Source organism: Arachis duranensis, chromosome 9, assembly GCF_000817695.3.
Source record: "Arachis duranensis cultivar V14167 chromosome 9, aradu.V14167.gnm2.J7QH, whole genome shotgun sequence".
Lineage (NCBI taxonomy): Eukaryota > Viridiplantae > Streptophyta > Magnoliopsida > Fabales > Fabaceae > Arachis > Arachis duranensis.
Window position 1 is genome coordinate 26,501,707 of NC_029780.3, and position 16,381 is coordinate 26,518,087.

At 30.0% G+C, this 16,381-nt stretch overlaps 2 protein-coding genes and 1 non-coding gene across 6 annotated transcripts; 1 reads left to right on the plus strand and 2 right to left on the minus strand.

Annotated features, from left to right (window-relative positions):
• The first annotated feature begins 7,918 nt into the window (after positions 1-7,918).
• LOC107465247 (uncharacterized) lies at positions 7,919-12,205 on the plus strand. The gene is made up of 6 exons (XM_016084229.3): positions 7,919-8,050; positions 8,233-8,481; positions 9,269-9,442; positions 9,624-9,730; positions 10,689-11,071; positions 11,530-12,205. The coding sequence occupies exons 1-6, from the start codon at positions 7,934-7,936 to the stop codon at positions 11,676-11,678; spliced, it is 1,179 nt and encodes a 392-aa protein (XP_015939715.1). The 5' UTR covers positions 7,919-7,933; the 3' UTR covers positions 11,679-12,205.
• LOC107465249 (uncharacterized) lies at positions 11,038-16,381 on the minus strand. Of its 4 annotated transcripts, none has more exons than XR_008002362.1 (5): positions 16,017-16,371; positions 15,686-15,801; positions 13,893-14,259; positions 12,593-12,780; positions 11,038-11,179 (listed from the first exon to the last, which is right to left on the minus strand). XR_008002362.1 is itself a non-coding variant. In XM_016084231.3 (4 exons), the coding sequence occupies exons 1-3, from the start codon at positions 16,122-16,124 to the stop codon at positions 13,896-13,898; spliced, it is 588 nt and encodes a 195-aa protein (XP_015939717.1). In that variant the 5' UTR covers positions 16,125-16,371; the 3' UTR covers positions 12,345-12,780; positions 13,893-13,895. The 4 variants fall into 4 exon arrangements, 1 of the variants encoding a protein (XP_015939717.1); XR_001587302.3 differs by lacking the exon at positions 11,038-11,179 and adding an exon at positions 13,559-13,679 and having other exon boundaries at positions 12,345-12,780; positions 16,017-16,381; XR_001587301.3 differs by lacking the exon at positions 11,038-11,179 and adding an exon at positions 13,559-13,669 and having other exon boundaries at positions 12,345-12,780; positions 16,017-16,377.
• On the minus strand, positions 14,543-14,644 carry LOC127741872 (small nucleolar RNA snoR126). The gene has a single exon (XR_008003077.1). It is a non-coding gene; the product is annotated as a small nucleolar RNA snoR126 (small nucleolar RNA).

The following is a 16,381-nucleotide window of genomic DNA, read 5'->3' on the forward strand; positions in this document are numbered from 1 at the left end:
TGAATGACTGTGACGTGCTTCAAACTTTAACCTGCTGGGCGTTAGTGACAGACGCAAAAGAATCAATGGATTCTATTCCAGTAGGAGCGGGAACCAACCGGTGATTAGCCGTACTGTGACAGAGTGCGTGAGCATTAGTTTTCACTGCGATGATGGGATGTAGCCATCAACCATGGGTGATGCCTCCAGACGATTAGCCGTGCAGTGACAGTGCATAGGATCATTTTCCCGAGAGGATGAAAGTAGCCACAGTTGATGGTGAACCCCTATACAAAGCTTGCCATGGAAAGGAGTAAGAAGGATTGGGTTGAAGCAATAGGAGAGCAGGCGTCCTTGAGCATATAGTATCTCCATTCGCTTATCTGAAATTCCCACCAATGAATCTGCATAAGTCTTCTATCCCTTTTATTATTCCTTTTTATTATTTATTCCAATAATCACAATTACCCTTTAATCTGCCTAACTGAGATTTACAACGTGACCATAGCTTGCTTCATACCAACAATCTCTGTAGGATCGACCCTTACTCACGTAAGGTTTATTACTTGGACGACCCAGTACACTTGCTGGTTAGTTGAACGGAGTTGTGAATTCAACCAGTGCCATAATAAAGTTTTCATTCAAAATCCAAAGAACGTAGATCACAATTTCGTCCACCAAATCTCATTATGGATATGAAGCTCTAGGATTGCCTCTGGCGTCCAGGAGTCATATATCTTACATCACTGGGCACTGTTACCATACTGAGAACCTCTAGTTCTCATTCCATACTATGTTGTTATTTTTCAGATGCAGGTCGCAACCTACCTCGGTGGGTTGCTTTGATGATGACAGAGCGGAGGATCCTGGCTATGTTTTGAAGTCTTTTGATTATTTTGTTTAGTTCTCTCACCTTTTGTTATTATAATTGCTTTAGAGGTTTACTTTGAGAAAGATATTTTGTATATGCTGTTTTAACTTTCAAAATTCTGTATGTCAGTAGTTAACTAGTCGGCCTAAATTCCGCAGGCTTAGGCTAGTATCTTATGATTAATATACTCTTATATATCTACATACATCTTGTTGTCTTACATAGTGTATCTTGTCTTTTACGCTTGTAGTTTCGTGTGAACGTTAGCGCTTTGTAATTCTGTATTTAAGCTTATTTTCTTCATCGGGCTTCTATAATTATTACTCCTTTTATATTGATATATGCATAAGTCTTGGAAATTGTTGTAACCTTTGATTAACCTATACTTTACGACTAGAGGTAAGACTTAGGGTAATTAGGGTGTGACATCAGTCATATCTCAGATGCACCCGAGATATGAACAAGACGAAATCTCGGATACAGTACATCCGAGATATAGCATTAATTAGCCTTAACCCACTACATTCAAGATATACACATTTTTGGTGATTTGGGGCAGTGCATTCGAGATACGTTCGAGTGTGCAGGACAATTTTTTTATAAATTTTACAATATTTTTGTAAATTTAAAATTACGTGTATTATTATTAAAAAAATATTATAAAAAATATGTGTATTATTATAAAAAAAATTACGATTAAAATAATATCAATTTAATTTTTATTTTTGAATTAATCCAATTTTTAAAAGTTATAACTTGCCCTATGTACTTAAAATTAGTGATTCGAAATTGATTGGTACATTATTTTCTTAAAAATCAATCCATTTGAATTCGTACTCAATAAGAGTACATTAAAAACTAAATCAAATTAAATTGATTTAAATTTAAAAAAAATAAAATTGCACGTGTTTAGTTATTATATTAAAACAAACTTGGTCGATGAAACAAGTAAAACAGATAAAAATAGAGAGAAATAATTTTGTTTCTTCTCATCATGAAATCAGATCACGTAACTTTTCATCCCTGATCACATAACTTTTAATCCCTAATATTCTCTCACATACTCAATGTTTCAAATTTTTACATATAACTTTTCATTTCTCGTAAAACTATATTTCAAGTTTAAATCAATACAGTTCGATCTATTTTTTATGTACTTTTTTTTTAGTTCTAATTCAAATAGGATAGCTTTTAAGAAAATAATATTTTTCATGTTAATATATATATTTTTTTATGAAAATATTATAATGTTATATGTAAAAGTTGTCCTGCATACTTACACGTATCACTGCCCCAAATCAACATATATGTTCGTATCTTGGATGCACTGGGTTAAAATAAATTACACGCACATCTCGAACGTAATGTATCAGATATATAGTCTTATTCATATTTTGAATGCATCCAAGATATATGACTGATGCGTGTCGTATTACAGTACAGGAACAGTGCATCTAAAATATGTTTATAGTGTAATTTTTTTATTGTTTTAAGATGTGACTTAAAATGTATTTTAGTAAATACTTACACGTTTATTTAAATCGATAAATATTATACATTTTTAATTTAAATAAAAAAGTCCAAAGAAAGTAGAGGCTATGATCCACGTTCATAAAAGAAAAAGAAACGCACGTGGTTTGGTTACAGTCCCAAAATGAAAAGTAGTTTGGCGCGGCGGCTGATAGTGGCGCTTTGAGAGATTTTGTGACGAAAGAGATCGTAAACAGCAAAATCTTTGTTCATTATCCACGCGCACTTTCTTTTCTTCATTTCCATATATAATTAATTGGATAAGAATGAACAATGATATCATTATCGTGATTATGAGATATCCTTTTACTCATCATATAAATAATTAAGTTTAATTATTTTGTTAATTTTTATAATTTTATAAAATTTTTAATTAGGTTTTTATATTTTTTTAATTTGGTCTCTGCATTAATTTTTTTTAATTAGGTCATTTTTTACCGTATAGAGACTCTTATATTATATCTTTTCTTTGTTTCTGGTAAGATCCTACTACTCATTTCATTTGTTGACAGTTATTAAAGGCTTGAGTGGGTTGATGCGCCCGCAAAGTGACGCTATTGTACTTCATCACGTTATCCATTTTGATTTACGAATTGAGGCTAAAAAATTTTAATATGGAAATAAAATGAGTGATATACTTTAACATGGTAATTGTTGGTGTTTTTTAAAATTGTGGGAGTACACAAATCGGACCCTCCGATTTATGTTTAAAAGTTGAAAAAAATTCAGAGTACACGGTCCGATTTGTGTTAAAAAAATTAAAAAACTCAGAGTACACAACTCGGACCATGCGAGTTCTTTGGTCATGAAATTTTGCTTCACAAATCGCATGGTCCGATTTGCAGCTAATGGAATTTGAAATCTGAAACGTAGAATTCGGACCCTCCGTTTTTTGTTCTGGATAATTCACAACTCGCAGGGTCCGAGTTCTGCTTCCTCTAATCCCACAATGAGGTGAAGCACCCATCCTCTCCATACGCGAGTTTAACACCTTCTTTGCTTCCATATTCAAATTAAAGCGCAAAAATGGTATTCATCTGATAATAAAATACACAAAATAATACTTCTGTATATATTTAGCTAAATTTAGTATGCATAGTACCAACCATAATTATATTGATATTGATATCATCAGCTTGAATTGACCAAAATCAACTTTAGGTTCCCTCAAAATCTTTTTATAAACTTTAACACAATCACACTAATACTAGTATTTTGTTTCATATGTCCCAACTACTAAACTAGTGTTCGTTTCTTATTGTTGTCTTTATTTACGAGAATAAGATAAGATAAAATATTAAAATTAATATATAAAAAATAAAAATATAAAATTTTATATTTTTGTATTTTATTGATAATAAATTAAAATAAATGGTAAAAATTTAATTTTTTTATTTTTTATTTAAAAAATCTGAGACAAAAAATATAATAAAAAAATATAATTATAAAAATTTATATAAAAAATACTAATTTAATATCTCTAAACATATTATTTCGATTAATATATTTTTTCTGTCAAACACAATTTTGTGTCTTAGTATTTTTCTTTTTATAAACAATGCAGCTTATGTGTTGGAAAATTGGAAGCCAACTTTGAGTATCTATCCATCTATACTGTACTAGAAAAGTAGATATAATAATTTTGTACGGATCTTGTATGAGAGAGAGAGAGAGAGAGATTTTGGTTCCAAGTTGATTAACTCGTGGAATTTGTTGTGTGTTTGTACCTGATTGGTATGCTGATATATCTACAGATTTTGGATAGATATATAGTGAACTATTTAACCAAGTGTTTAATGATTTGCAAGCAAGGATTTATGTGCAGCTGGTAATGATTGGAGAAAATGACGTCTTTGAATTGAAGGCACACACGCACAGGCCGACTTCCCATGTCAACATTCCAAGTCATGAATGCACTAAGCTTGAATAAAAAAACATAATAAATTAAAGTAATAACGATAACGAAATATTATATATATTTTATGGGCATTACAATAATTACAGTGGTTATGAACTTATGATACTTGTGAAATTTTAATTTACACATATTAACCAGTGAAATATGTGCAAATCAGCATATTAGCAAATTTAAATTTTTTTATTTTTAAGTTAATTATTTATGTTGCTAAAAATATTTTTTTATTTAAATTTAAATAAAATATAAAAATATCAAACCTAAAAAGACTACAAGCCGAAAATTTATGTTTTAGTTTAAATTGAGAAATGCATTTTCACAAATTTATAAATTTAAAATAGAATTAATATTCTAAAATCTGTTAGAAACCATTCTTTAATTCATTGACATTTAAAGAATCGTTACCATTACAAGTGAAGATGATGATATTTGTATTTTGCAAACCAGTTGTGCATTTGATATGAAATTTTAGCAAATTCATACAAAAACGAAAACAAATAAAAAGTTGATTTCTAGAGTTTCTTTTTATACTTTTTAAAATATTTTTGGCCATTTACAAAAGAATTACAAAAATATCTATTTAGTGTATAATTATCAAATTTTAAAGATAAAAAATATAATATTTTATTTTTAAATCATACTTGTAAAAAATTACACCAAAGTCTAATATCTAAAGTCTTTTTTGATAATATAGATTTAATGGTTAAGTACTTGTGTCATGTTTTAAAAGATATTTATAAGAGTATTTATGAATCGGATTCAATCTGTATATCCGTGGTATTTATTTGAATACGATCTGAAAATTGCGTATATCGGTATATTAATCTGATCTGCAAAGCCATTAGATCGGATTGCGGATCGAACCATATCCAATCTGCACATTAACTAATAGAATAAGATTATATTGTGGATTTTAGGTACCTATCCGCATGCATATCTTTATTTCATAAAAAATAAATAAATAAGTAAATATTTTTTGTTTTATTTCAATTAATAATTATCATATGTGTTGTATTATTTTATTTTTATTATTTAAAAAAATATGTTTAATAATATTTTAGGAGTAAACATCTTTAAAAATGTAACAAAAAATTATTAATAATTTTTAATAAAAATATTTTTATATTTTGTAAATATATTTGATATTCTAATCCATAAATGTGCGGATCGTTTTCAAATTTAAATAAAACATATTTTAAATATAATTTAATCTGATGATTTTAGTGTAGACTGTATCAAAATTTTGATCATATCCGATCGATTCATATTAATCTCTAATGATCTCTAGATATTTTTGTCGTTAAAATATTTGAGGCGGTACTTTTGTTAGTGATTTAATAATTTGAAAATATTTGTCGTGATTTACTTATAAAAAAATCTTATAACATGAATGCATTTTCTATTTTACGTCAAATAAAAGCTAATTTATTTTATATATTTCTCCACTCTTCCCACCATTCTTTAAGAATTAGAAAAAAAAATTTCACAAAATCATTATGTGAAAATAAATATTGATTGTGAAAATAAATATTGATTATCGAATATATAATCTCTGTTTTAAATTTTTTGACCCACTCTAATTTTTTCTCAACTTCGTATAATAATAAAACAATTTAAAGAAATTAAAGAAATTTACAAAATCATTGTTCAAACTTTAAAAATAATAATTATTAGAAATTTATTATTATTATTATTATTACATGCACACAAGTTTGTCTCTTAAAGAAAAGGGTAAACTTGGGATGCTGTATAAGTGTGTGTGTGTGTGTATATATATACATATACATAAGATCCACAGCGAGCATCCATTATTTTATGTTGAATGTTGAGTATAATTGAAAACCAATAATCTTCATTGAAGCAGTCATCACAAAGACTACTACTGCCATTATTAATTATGAGAGAACTATAAAAGATCCACAAGCATCCATTTACAGTGCAAAGCAGACGTATGGGCAAGATACAATAATAGTAAGAAAGAATCTTACTTGTGATAACATAGTGTATGTGGTGGTGGATTTCCAGCTGGCAAATAATAATAAAACCCCAGAAAATCAAAGCCATCCACATTTTTGGTGTGTGGGATCCCTATATTTGGTGATAGAGACCAGCTAATAGTTGAGAAGCAGTAGTAGCAATTCGGGAAACCAACCTTCCATATTTGACGAAAAAAGTATGATTGAAACATTTAGATAGGGCGGCTGGCACAGGTGACATATGAGATAAATATTGCGAAATAATAAAGCTCTAAATAAAAAATATTTAAAATTCATAATAATAATAATAATAATAATAATAGTTTATCTCATAATATAAGTTTCGTATATTTTGTTACCGAAAAGTTGGTAGAAAAAGCATAAAATTCTTGTTTCATTATTTCTATATATTTATGTCGTCTCAATTTTAGATTACATCGTTATAAAAAAAATAGATTACATCATTTTAATTTCTTCCTTAAATATATAAGTTATATTCTTTGAGAAAATACTCAAATTAATTTTAAAAAATTTTAATTAGACATTCTAATATTTAATAAATTTTTATTCTTTAAAAATTTTCGATAATTATTCCTATAAGATAAATTAGTTTTTTATCATTTTAAAAGAAAATTAATTTGCCTTATAGTAATATTTTATAAAGATGAGTGCTAGGGGTCAGCAGATTTTACCAAGGTTGTGCGAACCGGACCGGTCAATGAACCGGTGAGGTTACTGGTTCAATAGTTCAATGGTTCGACCGGAGTTCAACCGGTTTAATTAAATATTAAATAAAATTATTAAAAAACCTAAAAATAATTTTAAATATATTAATTTAATGAAAAACCGTTAAAAAATCGTTAAAAAACCGGCCGGTTCAACCGGTTTACCGGTTAACTGGCCGGTTCGACCGGTTTTTTATCGGTTTTTTGCTAGCCGGTTTTTGAGTTTACCCAGACCGATTAATTGACCGGTTCCTAATTTTTCCGGTTGAACCGGCCGGTCCGGTCCGGTTTTCAGAACCATGGATTTTACCATTTATAATCATCAATTAGTCATTAATAGTATTTTTAATGGTGTAAAATTATTTACTTTTCTTTTGATGATCAAGTACTGATCAAATTTTAATAAAAATGTTGGCTTTCTAAATTTTTTCCATTATAAAATCAAATTATTATAAAAAATTTTATTAAAAACTTATTTGTCCGATATGAATATTAAAAGTTTGATTAAAAACGACAAAAAAAATTAATTTATCTAATAAGAATAATTTTCAAAATATTTAGATAACAAAAATTTGTTAGAGACAAAATTATCTGATCTAAATTTTTTTTTAAATCAATCTTAAGTGTAAAATAATTAGTATTATTATTAAATTATTATTTAATAATTTTTAACTATTAATTTTATATAAAAATAACTAATAAAAATAACTAATGTTTACTTTAATCTAAATAATACTCTACCTTCTTGGTGAATAACTGAATCATTGAGGAAAAACAAACAGAATTAAGGATATATAAACACACCACACACGTGACTTGTCCTTTCACTACAAAATCAATTGCCACTACTTAGCTTCCTATAATTGGCTTCCCCTCTTCTTAATTTGTTGCCATTTCGACTCAAGAAAAAAAAAACATACACAGGAACGAACTATATATGGCTTCAGAAGCTAATAATCCTTCAGACTTGGAGAATCTTTTGGATTTTTCATACCTTGTTGATGAGGATGATATTATTGTTGAAGATTATGATACACGACAAGCATGCGAAAGGGTACGTATTAATTCTTGTCATGCAACTTATACATACTATATAGCTATATATATACTATATACTATTTATTTATCCAATTATTTTTTAATTTTATTTTTCTTCTATATCCTTTCAGTTTCTTTTATTTTCATTGTTTAATTTTTTAAGTTTAATTAGTTATCTTGTTTTATTCTTTTTTTCAGGAAGAACATGAACACGATGAATTGAAAGAGTTAGCAGAACTTCCACCATCACTGAGGTTAACACTAACGATAACACCATCTCTGGTGCAAGAAATAGAGGAAAAAGTGAACGGTGGTAGTGTTTATGATGATGTAGTAGAAATTAGAACTTCTTCTCCTTCTCCTTCTTCTCCATGCATCAACAAGGTTGAGAACAAGTTGAAGGCTGTGCACTTGCCAGTTTGCTCCCTTGCAATTGGGTGTTACTTGGTAATAAACTAATAATAATAATAATGCAATTTATACAGTGTTCAATTATATATTCAATGTTGAATTTTCATGCATGCAGTATTTCATACGAATAATATATACTTTTCTTTTATGAGAAAAATTAACCAGTCTATTTCTTCTTTTTTTACATAAAAATATTATTTGTACACAAAAATTATCATTAATATATTTGTATATAAATATATATATTATTTAATTTATTTTAATATGTATTTATGTTTTAACATATATTTTAGACTAAATTAATAATTAATTGTAATGATTAATTTTAGTGTATACTTAACATAATTATTTTGAAATTATAAATTTTGTATTGAATTTTATTCGGTTTTAATTTTGACTTCTAAACTGAATTTGGTTTCTTCAGTCTAATATAAGATATATATACACACACATAAAGCATTAGTACTTAACTACTTATTGCACTTTTCACAACTTTCCATGTTTTCTAATATACTTTAAAAGAAATGAATTACTACTAATTAATGTGTGAATTTAATTCAAGTAATAAATTTATTTACATACAAAAAAAGTATAAGTAGATATTTAAGAGAGAAAGAGAAAGTCACACACAACATTTTGTTCTCGTAAATAAAAACAAAATTTTGCATTTTAATTCTATTGAATATTATTCACCTTTAACAACATCGTATATATATATTTTATGTGAATATTCACACTTAAACTTTAATAATTTTTTTATTGGTAAAATAAATTGGTCATGATTGTGAATAAAACAAGCGACTATAATAAGTTTGATGTATAGATAGAAGCTCAATATCCAGCACACTTGGTGGCCAAGTTTTACTTTAGCAAGCGAAAACTTGTGTGGGAGATATTAGATAAGGGTTTGAAACATAAGATTGAAATACAATGGGAGAATATTTCAGCCATTCAAGCAAGCATTCAGGAAAACAAACCTGGCCATCTAGAAATTGAGGTGCGTTTAAATATTACGCAAATAATTTTTATTTTATTTCTAATTAAAAACGTGACACAATATTGTTTAAATACTTATTTTGTTTATCAAGTAGTGGTGATTTAATTTTTAAAAGGAGATAACGCCACTTGAACTAAAGTACTTGATGATGAACTTCTCAAAAACAATTGTTCTTACACAGCTTGATAGAGTGCCATTTTTCTATGGCGAGACTACCCCACAGCCTAAAAAGCATACTGTATGGTCTGCATCCCCTGACTTCACTGGAGGTTATGCTTCCAAATACAGGTGTGTGCTACTTAGTTCTAGAATAAACACTCAAAATTCATCCTCAAGAAATTTCAGATTATTAAATACTTTGATCCTCAATAAATTTTTATATTCTAAAAGTTTTAAAAAATTATTGATGTCAGACGCATTCGTCCTTCTATTATTTTAAAGAATAAAAATGTTATTTGTACACTAACCAATGTATTTGTGTATAAATATATGTGTGGTTTAATTTATTTTTAATGTGTATTTGTATTCCAGCATGTATTTTATATTAGTAGCTTGATATTTGATTTTGGTATATACGTAGTATAGTTCTTTAAAAAATTAATGTCTTAGAATGTAGTTTTGCAAACCAAATTGGATTATGATATGACGACTTTTTAAGAACTTGTGTAGGACTGTTAAACAGGTCGGTGCGACCCATTTAGACCTAGCCTTAAACAGACTAATCCATTTAAATTCACATTTTTTATTGTACATAATTTTTTAGTTTGGACAGTCACTTTAATATATTAAACAAATTAGTTTATTTATCCTTTTATTTTATTTTTTAAAAAGTATTTCAACAAAAAAATTGTCATTTTTAATTTACCGGTTAGTCCGTTTAACCAAAAAATTAAACGGACTTCATTTGAGAGACAAAACCTTTTTGTTTAAATGGGTAAACGAACTAATATGAGAGTTTGACCCATTAACTATTTTGACGAACCTAGAAGGCTAGACCTATGTATCCAACACACATATTAAAAATTTGATTAAAAGCGATAGATAGACCAATTTATACATAAAAATAATTCTCAACTAATTACTCTTCATGTTATTATCCCGATAATCTACAAGAATTTCACAATTTTTTTTATGACACTTCTAAATAATAGATATTTAAATAGAATATTTTACTAAATTATAATTAAATTCATCAACTGAAGTGGGTGTGCATTCCTTCTTCTCCTTTTGTTGTTTATTTATTCAGGAGACACTCCCTTCAATTTCCTCCTGGAGTTCTTGACCAGCACTATGTTAAGCTTCTACAATTGGACAGAAGATTGTTGGAGTTGAGTGGGACACCTTTTCCTAGATTCAAATCTTGTTATTTTGATTCATACCTAGAAGATGAAGAGACAGCAGCAACACACATTCGTTTTGGTCATCATCGTGATCTATATGCACATGGGTCAACAACCACCAACCAAGCTATGGAAAGTGAGAAACTATATTTCAGTGCCTTTAAAGAACCAACTTCATTTCCTTCATCAGCATCTACTTTTGATCTCCCTCAACAAGTTCAGCTATATCACAATACAATGCCATTGACCACATGTGCCGTTACTGAATCATCTACTCCTCTTTCTTCTGGTAACAATCATTTCTATTCATTCTTGCATAATATGTACTCACCATAACCATGGCAAAAATTACACTGATCATCACTCTGGACTCTTGTGAGGATATTATGGAGGGCAACTGGCAATGTCATATTTATAAGAAAATTAGTATGGTAAACATCATCTTATGCAAAGCATCCTTCATTACACAAAGTTTAGAGAACAAATTGTACCTATAAGGTGTAATATAGATAGCCTAATTTGATTAAAGTATTAATGATTGATTCGACGGTTTGAATATGCGATCTCAGAGACAACACAAATGTTATTCCAATACTCTCTTTCAAATATTAGAATCATATTTTACAGAATAAAAAAATGTCAAAACCTATAAGATCTAAGAGCAACGCCAAAGACGATTGCTATTACTATATTAGTGTAGATAACCCTAAAAAATAATAGTAATAAATAAATGGTTCTTGTTCACAGGCAATTGCTCTCCTACAAATGAGGAAATCAAGAATCAACTGCTGCAAGTAGATCATGGCATGTATGACCCTTTTGACATTCAACATATTTTGTTCTACCAACAACGTAACTCATTACATCTCTTCAAAACAACAAGAGCTTGCTCATAGACTCATATACCCTAAGAGGCTAACAAACTACTGCACCCTGCTCCTAGCTACGAGAATGTGTTGGTCAAATGCAATTTCACCCACAGCTATGAATGGAATTTTTCCTAACTTGTAAAAAGCTTTTGCATTTTACAAAGCCAAAAGCAAACTACCGCCTATTTATTTACATCTCACTTTGCTATCCTCATTTAAAATGTAACGTGTCTTTCTTGGTAACTTCATTTTTAAGCAATAATAATTATTGCAGACTCACTTTTGGCTTAACTAAGTATTTAGTAAACCATTTTATCACTATATTCAAAACTTCATTTTGATATAGATCCAAATATTTCAAAAAAACATTTAGTTTTGATTCCCAGAAGATTATGATAAATATATTTTCAAGAAGCTTAAACTATTATTTGAAAAGACTCGAAGCAAATTATCGTAAAGTTTGAGACTTCAAGGACATAGTACTTTGGTATAGAAATTAAGGTTTTCAAACTCAATAGTTCACATAAACTTAGGAAATTTAAATAAAGTTGGATGGTAAAACTCAACTTGTAAACTCGACTTGAGGACCTAGACTAATAAACTGGACGATTTTATGAATTAACTAGGCAGATTGATACGTTGATCTAGAAACTTGAACTTAATACCTTTAGAAAAATTTGGACCCAAACCATGAAACATATAATAGTAATAATACTATTTTCAATAACAAACTTATTTAAGCGCTCACTGTTTAACATCATTCTCAAACATAAATCAGATCTCTGAAAAGTTCTAAGATCATTCTTTAAAAATTTATTTCAAGAGAAATTATACCAAAACAGCAAATGGAAAGTGAGTGGCCAAGAGAATATCCTATGTCTTCTTATTGATTTATTTTTTATTTTTATTGGTAGGGTAGCCTGGGGCAGCAAGAGAACCACCTGAAGGAGCTATAAGCAGAAGCTGGTTCATGGATTTCAAAGCTGGATGAAACATCATTTCTGAGCAAAGGTGCCACCCACAACCATTGACTTAAAAAGGAGTCCAAGGTTTCCAGTTTCCTTGGTTGCGTATTGCCATCACAAAACCACCCCTTCTAGATTGAAAGTAAAGAGAAAGAATAATGTGCCTGCGTATTAAATTTTCGGGCGTTAGAATAGCTTGAAACTTAAAGAATTAGATTTTATATATATATATAGCCTGCTGAAACACCCATTAGCCAGAGCAAATTTGCAATACTATGATTCGTTCAGATGTCTTACTTTTGATTTGAGTTTCTAATGACAAAGAAACGTAGGAATGATGACCCTAAATCTCATTAAATTTTGAAATAACTCTTATGAACCAAGTCCAGCGAGTATAAATGTCCAGAATTTTGTTTTGTTAAAATTTAACACTCCAAACATCAAAATTTATTGATCTATCAGCTGTGAAAGGAAAATTTTTTTAATTTGCATCTTAAAGAAGGACTCTCATTCTGATCAACAAATCATAATTGTGTAAATAACGAAACGGTGTTATTTAATCAAGTATACTATAAACTTTAGTTAAAGACTTTTTTATATGTCCATTATTTCCACCTCAAGCCTTTATACTTAATAAGAATAAAATATACCCAAAGAAAAGAATTAAAGAACTGTAAAGAACATCACCAAAAATAGTCAATCTTTTTTTATAAAAACTAAATTGAAAGATAATTATCACTGGGCAATGATAATGTAACAATAAAAGTTACAGTACATAGACACAACCGATCCCCACCACCCTTTGTTCATTCATATTATCATAGCGTCAGGCTAAACAGACATTTGACATTATAAAAAATGGCTGAAGATTTTTCTGCAAATAAAACAGAACTCGGCAATTACAATTTTTGAAAACTATATGCAAGATGGAAACAATTTTACCCTGAGGGATTTAATTGCTTTGGGGCAAGCAGACTGATATAATAGCATGTCAACCAGTGGACTTCAACCATTGCATAAATCATGATGTTCAAATTATATTCCTAATGTGTCCTGTAAAAACCTTAAAATAGTTTAAAGATGCTTCATCTGTGAATCAACAACACAATTAGTGAACATTCATAAATCAATTTCATCAATTTTATAGGTATATCATACAAAACTTGGTAATGGCATGATATTTCTAAACTCCAGTGAAATCCTACAAGTGGTGTTAATGATATATGTACTAGATGTAATCACTTCCATTACAAATTAAATAACTAGTTTAACTCACAAATCAAGTTTTTGAGATTGAAAGCGGCGATTTGCCAGAGCCTTCTGACATCGCTGCAGGATCAGAAGACCTGGTTGTAGTTTCTTCTGCTCCTTCTGAATTTATTTCGGCAAAGCTTCTTTTCTTTGGTGGCGTGTTTAAATTTACATTCTCGTTTTCTTTTTGCTTTCCTTTGCCTTTATCTTTTCTGCTGTCAGCCTCCTTATCAGGTTGTGGTTCCCCATTTGGAAGTGGAAATAAAGGAGGCTCTTGGCCACTCAATCGACAAAACACTTTTTCAACTGTTTCACTTATCTCCTTTCCCAGGCCATTATTGTCTAAAATTAACTCCCAAACTGATTTAGAGGCTTTTTCAAGTACAGAAGCTCTGCATGAAATAAACATGGACGTAAGAGAAGATCAATAATGAATATAAAATCTAATAAGGAATAATGACTACAAACCAATCTTCCAAGACCACTACATATAGCGACCAGATGGAAGCACAACAAAATAGACTCTCAACATGAGAAAGTCAAGAAAACAATATATTAACATTAAGCAGACCACGTAAGCCCAAAAAAAAGGGATTTAACAAGTAGGTGATATATTGACCCAGGAGGGCTGCTTAATATGCTTTTTGTAATGTTTCATTTGATAACAACAAATAATAGGCTCAGACACGCACAAAGACTGTCATCAAAGAGCAAACACGTTTGCTTTGGTCCTGGTCACTGATCAGAATCGAGAAATGTTGTCTGTCATCACAGCCTACTGATATTCTGTAATGTTTGTGCAAAAACGATTTGAAGTGAAGTAGCGAATTTGAATTCATCGTGTTTGCACTCATTTATTCCATACTTCTTTGCAGAAAACCACTTAACGCTGCTAATAGAATGTAACCTTTATATACGCAACTTCGAAAGCAAGTTAGAAGCTATGCAAGAATTTCAATTTCGTAAAAATTCCAGACTATCAAGGACCAACTGTCTTAAAATCATAAGCTGTTAGGAAAAAAGGCACATAAATGACCTTTTTATTTCATTGGAAGATAAAATTATACATATAAGAAAGGAAGAATTCCCAAGACAAGAGATCCTATATACATAAACCAAAATATACAAAAACTACCAAAGGATCATAATATTCCAATCTCTCAGTAGGGCCTAAATAGTCCTCTAAATAGTCCATCTACTTGATACCGAAAAGACACCAAGTGCCTAAATCTATCCCACAGATGAAGCACATTAATGAGTTTTGCTAATAGCCTAATGCCCCCTCCCCCCAACAATGCAAGAGCCTGTTCGCCTTAAAGCATCGACACTACATGGGCCTATCATATGCTAAAGTTCAACTCTCAATTAGAATAATAGGGATAACAAAAATTAAAATCTAAACCATTTTAGTCATAGACTTTGGTAATATGACAACGAGCATCTCAGCATAGTGTATATGTTATTATGTGAAAGCATATGAATAATTTATATATTTAACAGACCCAATACTTTTGTCTGGAGCAGAATACTTTAATACCAGTTGAGATGGGGTCTTCTCTTCGGGTGAGTTATAATCATTTGTAGGTAAAGCTAAGTTCATGCTTACTATTCGAAAGGAATTCAATGACTATATATAGAACAGGTTTTACCCATCCCTTCCCCACCAAATATGTTAAACAAATACAGTTCGATAACTTCTACCCTGCATCACATTATGCATCAATTATGTGAAATATCAGGAATGAAACTTTCAAGGTAGAACCCTTTGGAAGAGTTAGCACATAAAAACTGGTGCTTGTGGTCAAATCTTTAACTTACTCGAGCTCTTGCCGAAGCGCATCAAACAGCTCTCTTTTGGTCTGTTTCTCAGCTCCAGGGGTGTTCAGAACCCTACTCTGTTCAGCCATCTTTATAGTAGTGCTCTTCAATTCCTCCTTTAAAAAAAATAAAATTAAAAAAAATCAACTTAGACCATGAAAAATTGCAAACTAATGAGACCTCATGGAAATTAACTATCTAGTGCAATGGAATCAGACACTTGTTAAAATTCAGCCAAGTTTTCAGTAATATCTCATGGCTTCCATAATTAAAAAGACCAAGATTTAAAAGAAAACAGAAAAGGAAAAAGAGAAAGAGAAAGGGAAATTACATTGGCCTTGAGCTGGTTGATGATCTTCAATCTGAGGGCATCGATTGTGCCGTCGTTCATGAGGGACTCAAGCACATCCTCCGGAGTGATGATAGAGGAAGAAGCCATGAGAGTCAAAATTGCAGAAAACCGTAACCCTGGATGATGTATTTCGAGTCTCGCGTTGATCGATGCTTATACTACAATTGCGAATGTCTGGGGTTCAGTATAGATAAATATATACACCTTCCAGAAAACGTTGTCGTATTAATGGGTAAAAGAGGGTGGAGCGCAGTGTCAGTTTGAGAAAAACGGGGACTCAGAAAAACCCTAAAAATACGATGGAGAGGGGAATAGAGATGAAGATGAGGGTGAGGCGAAGAGGA

What these genes read in the sequence shown, in the direction of transcription:
- LOC107465247 (XM_016084229.3), top strand. Translation starts at nt 7,934, where the DNA reads ATGGCTTCAGAAGCTAATAATCCTTCAGACTTGGAGAATCTTTTGGAT. An exon ending in TTGCAATTGGGTGTTACTTG is followed by an intron (nt 8,482 to 9,268) that starts GTAATAAACTAA and finishes TTTGATGTATAG; the next exon opens with ATAGAAGCTCAATATCCAGC. An exon ending in CTGGCCATCTAGAAATTGAG is followed by an intron (nt 9,443 to 9,623) that starts GTGCGTTTAAAT and finishes GTTCTTACACAG; the next exon opens with CTTGATAGAGTGCCATTTTT.
- LOC107465249 (XM_016084231.3), bottom strand. Translation starts at nt 16,124, where the DNA reads ATGGCTTCTTCCTCTATCATCACTCCGGAGGATGTGCTTGAGTCCCTC. An exon ending in TCAACCAGCTCAAGGCCAAT is followed by an intron (nt 15,802 to 16,016) that starts GTAATTTCCCTT and finishes TTTTTTTTAAAG; the next exon opens with GAGGAATTGAAGAGCACTAC. An exon ending in GCGCTTCGGCAAGAGCTCGA is followed by an intron (nt 14,260 to 15,685) that starts GTAAGTTAAAGA and finishes TATTTCATGCAG; the next exon opens with AGCTTCTGTACTTGAAAAAG.